Source organism: Equus caballus, chromosome 12 (assembly GCF_041296265.1).
Source record: "Equus caballus isolate H_3958 breed thoroughbred chromosome 12, TB-T2T, whole genome shotgun sequence".
In the NCBI taxonomy this organism is placed as follows: Eukaryota; Metazoa; Chordata; class Mammalia; order Perissodactyla; family Equidae; genus Equus; species Equus caballus.
This window is the reverse complement of record NC_091695.1, coordinates 31,301,928-31,306,088: the sequence shown is the minus strand read 5'-3', so window position 1 is coordinate 31,306,088 and position 4,161 is coordinate 31,301,928. Positions and strand designations below refer to the sequence as shown.

Here is a 4,161-nt window from a genome sequence, read left to right as displayed (position 1 = left end):
CGGAAAGCTATCCGTCTAAGAACTGGAACCAGAAAAGGATGCCCACTGTCACCACTCTTATTTTACATCGTATTGGAAGTCTCAGCTAGAGCAATCAGTCAAGAAAAAGAAATAAAAGGGATCCAAATAGGAAAAGAAGTAAAACTGTCACTCTTTGCAGACGACATGATTTTATATGTAGAAAACCATAAGGAATCCACTAAAAAATCTTTTAGAAATAATAAATGAATACAGTCAAGTTGCAGGATGCAACATCAACATACAAAAATCAGTCCCGTTTCTATACACTAACAACGAAGTAGTAGAAAGAGAAATTAAGAATATAATACCATTTACAAGTGCAACAAAAACAATAAAATACCTAGGAATATCCTTAACCAAGGAGGTGAAAGATCTGTATACCAACAACTATAAAACATTGTTGAAAGAAATTGAAGAAGATACAAAGAAATGGAAAGATATTCCATGCTCTTGGATTGGAAGAATTACCATAGTTAAAATATCCATCCTTCCTAAAGCAATCTATAGATTCAACGCAATTCCTATCAAACTTCCAACATCATTCTTTCACAGAAATAGAACAAAGAATCCTACAATTTATATGGAACAACAAAAGACCCCGAATAGCCAAAGCAATGCTGAGGAAAAAGAATAAAGCTGGAGGTACCACAACCCCAGATTTCAAAATATACTACAAAGGTTTAGTAAAAAAACAAGCTTGGTAATAGCACAAAAAGAGACACATAGATCAATGGAACAGAATCAAGAGCCCAGAAATAAACCCGCACATTTATGGACAACTAATTTTTGACAAGGGAGCCAAGAGCATATAATGGATAGAGGAGAGTCTCTTCAATAAATCATGTGAAAACTGGACAGTCACGTGCAAAAGAATGGAAGCAGACTATTATCTTACACCACGCACAAAAATCAACTCAAAATGGATTAAATCCTTGAATGTGAGAACTGAAAACATGAAACTTCTAGAAGAAAATATACTCAGTACCCTCTTTGACATCGGTCTTTCCAGCAGTCTTTCAAATACCATGTCTGACCAGGCAAGATAAACAATAGTAAAACAATAAACCTACAGGATGACATCAAACTAAAAAGCTTCTGCACAGCAACAGAAACCATCAATAAAATGAAAAGACAACCTAGAAATTGGGAGAAGATATTTGCAAACCCTATATAAGGTGTTAATACCCAAAATATAGAAGGAACTCATAAATCTCAACAATAAAAAAACTAACAACCCAATTAAAAAATGGACAAAAGATCTGAACAGAGATTTCTCCAAAGAAAACATATGAATGGCCAACAGGCACAGGCAAAGATGTTCAACATTATTAACTATCAGAGAAAAATAAATCAAATTGCAATGAGATATGACCTCACTCTGGTCAGAATGACTATAATTAACAAGACAGGAAACAGCAAATGTTGGGGAGGATGCGGAGAGAAGGGAACCCTTGTACACTCCTGGTGGAAGTGTAAACTGGTGCAGCTGCCATGGAAAACAGTATGGAGTTTCAGAAAATTATGAAATCAGAAAATTAAGAATGGATCTACCATATGATCCAGCTATTCCACTGCTGAGTCTTTATCCAAAGAACTTGAAAACACAAATTCATAAAGATACATGCACCCCTATGTTCATTGCAGCACGATTCACAACAGCCAAGACTTGGAAGCAACCTAGGTCCTGATCAAGGGACAAATGGATAAAGAAGATGTAGTATATATACACAATGGAATACTACTCAGTCATAAGAAATGTTGAAATCTGGCCATTTGTGACAACATGGATGGACCTTGAAGGTATTATGCTGAGTGAAATAAGTCAGACAGAGAAAGTAAAATACTCTATGATCTCACTCTTAAGTAGAAGATTAAAAGAAAGGACAAACAAAAAGATAACAACAGAGACTGGATTTCTGGTTACCAGAGGGGAAGTGGGAAGGGAGGAGGGCAAAAGGGGTGATTAGGCACACATGTGTGGTGACGGATCGTAATTAGTCTTTGGGTGGTGAACATGATGTAATCTACACAGAATTTGAAATATATTTTAATGTACACCTGAAAGTTTTATAATGTTATAATCCAATGTTACTTCAATAAAAATAAATAAATAAATTCTAAAAACCATGATTAAGTAGAACTGATGTCATACTCTTATATAAATTCCTTTCCTTCCATGCCACAAATTCAATGAACAAACACTAATAGCTTCTTACAGGTCAGGCACTTTTCTAGACACTGCGAATATAATGGAGAATTAGATCTGCTAAGTTCTCTGGAGCTCTTTAATGCACTGTGGTAAGGGAAATGACAAAGAAGTGCACATAGGAAAAAAATATTTATTGCCTTAGATACAGCTTTTCCTTTTTCAACTAGTCAAACTAACTTATGTCTGAGGCAATAGTATGAACAGTTAGACAGGTAGTTCCAGATTCTTACCCTTGCTGTAGGCATACATTGGAGCTTTAAAAATAAGACTGTATAAGTTCTAGGTCACATCCAACTGTTAGGAAGTCACAGGGAGTGAAAGACAATGAAGATCCTTAAAACTAAGTCTCTACACATACTGAATGGTTGTGTCCCTGTTGCCTACTGCATGTCTGGACACCACAGTCCTATCTTTCATCCCATTGCCTGGACACCAAGAACTTCTACAGTATTTCACGTTTGTGCCCTGCTTGCTGTCAATTGCTCTTTAAGGACTATGTTCTATCTGCTTAATTTCTTGCTGGTGTTCCTTCTCAATATCGTTGTGCCAGGTAGCTGATCCTTTGTGCCTGTGCCATCTTGCTATACTCGTCTATTTATGGTTGAGGCATGACAATATGTGACAGCTAATATTTTAAGAAAATATCTCAATTATATTCTTGCAGCTTGATCCACAATCTGTAATCAGGCTATCCCCTTTCAGAAAGCATGATTCTTCTCTTCAGTCTTCTCATGGATGACTTCATCTCTTGGTTCCTCAGGGTGTAAATCATGGGGTTCAGAACAGGGATGATGACAGTGAAGGTGATGGAGACAGCTCTGTCCATGGGGAGGGCAGTGAAGGGCCGGGCATAGACATAGATGCAGGGCACAAAGTGCAGTGTCACCACAGTGATGTGGGCTGTGCAGGTACAGATGGCTTTCTTCCTGCCTTCTCCAGTTTGAGTTCTCAGCATCATCAAGATCACTGTGTATGACACAAGAAGAAGGACAAACCACAGGGTAGTGACCAGGCCATTGTTGGAAATCATTAAAAGCTCAATGACAAAGGTGTCAGTGCAGGCGAGTTTGAGCACCTGCGGGACATCACAATAGAAGCCATCAACAACATTAGGTCCACAGAAGGGGAGGGGTGGCAAAAGGGAGATCTGCACAATGGAGTGGACAAAGCCCCCCATCCAGGAAGCCACAATGAGGGCAGTGCATCTCCCCCTACTCATGATGGTCACATAGTGCAGGGGCTTGGAGATGGCCATGTAGCGATCAAAGGCCATCACAGAGAGAGAAAAAATGTCTGCTCCACCGAGGAGGTGGAAGAAAAACATCTGTGTGATGCAACCGTTGAAGGAGATGGTCTTTCTCCTTGAAAGAAGGTCAGCTAGGACCTTCGGAGCAGTGATGGAGGAGAAGCAGATGTCCAAGACAGAGAGATTGCGGAGCAGGAAGTACATGGGGGTGTGAAGGCGAGGCTCACAGGTCACAGTGACCATGATGGCAACATTTGCTAACACAGTTGTTACATAAATCACAGCTAAAAATGAAAATAAGAGCAAGCTTAACTCTTGAGACTGGGTAAGGCCACAAAAAATGAATTCAGACACCCTGGTATGATTTCTCAGGGCCATTGGATGATATTTCCTCCTCCAAGTACAGCTTGGAAAGAAATAATATTACTTAGGTAATGAAATCAAAGTTTTACCTCATACAGAAAATGAACATACATAAATATATCTTATTCTTCATGAACTAGCTGTGTTACCAGGGAAATCACTCAGTTCTACTTGCTTCAGTTCCCTCATTAGTACAAGTTGAGTTTTGAGCTAGATCATTTGCTTTCCTACCGTACTTGATTGGGGACTTTGTGATCTTTTAAAGTTCACCCCTAGAAGTTGCTGAGGAAGAGATCTAAGGAAGGCTTTATGGAAGGAATTA

General features: G+C 38.9%; 1 protein-coding gene across 1 annotated transcript; it reads right to left on the bottom strand.

Moving 5' to 3' along the window:
* Nucleotides 1-2,918: 2,918 nt before the first annotated feature.
* LOC138916853 (olfactory receptor 4D11-like) lies at nucleotides 2,919-3,854 on the bottom strand. The gene has a single exon (XM_070230456.1). It carries the CDS (start codon nucleotides 3,852-3,854, stop codon nucleotides 2,919-2,921), a length of 936 nt encoding a protein of 311 aa, XP_070086557.1.
* Nucleotides 3,855-4,161: the final 307 nt, after the last annotated feature.

What these genes read in the sequence shown, in the direction of transcription:
- LOC138916853 (XM_070230456.1), bottom strand. Translation starts at nt 3,854, where the DNA reads ATGGCCCTGAGAAATCATACCAGGGTGTCTGAATTCATTTTTTGTGGC.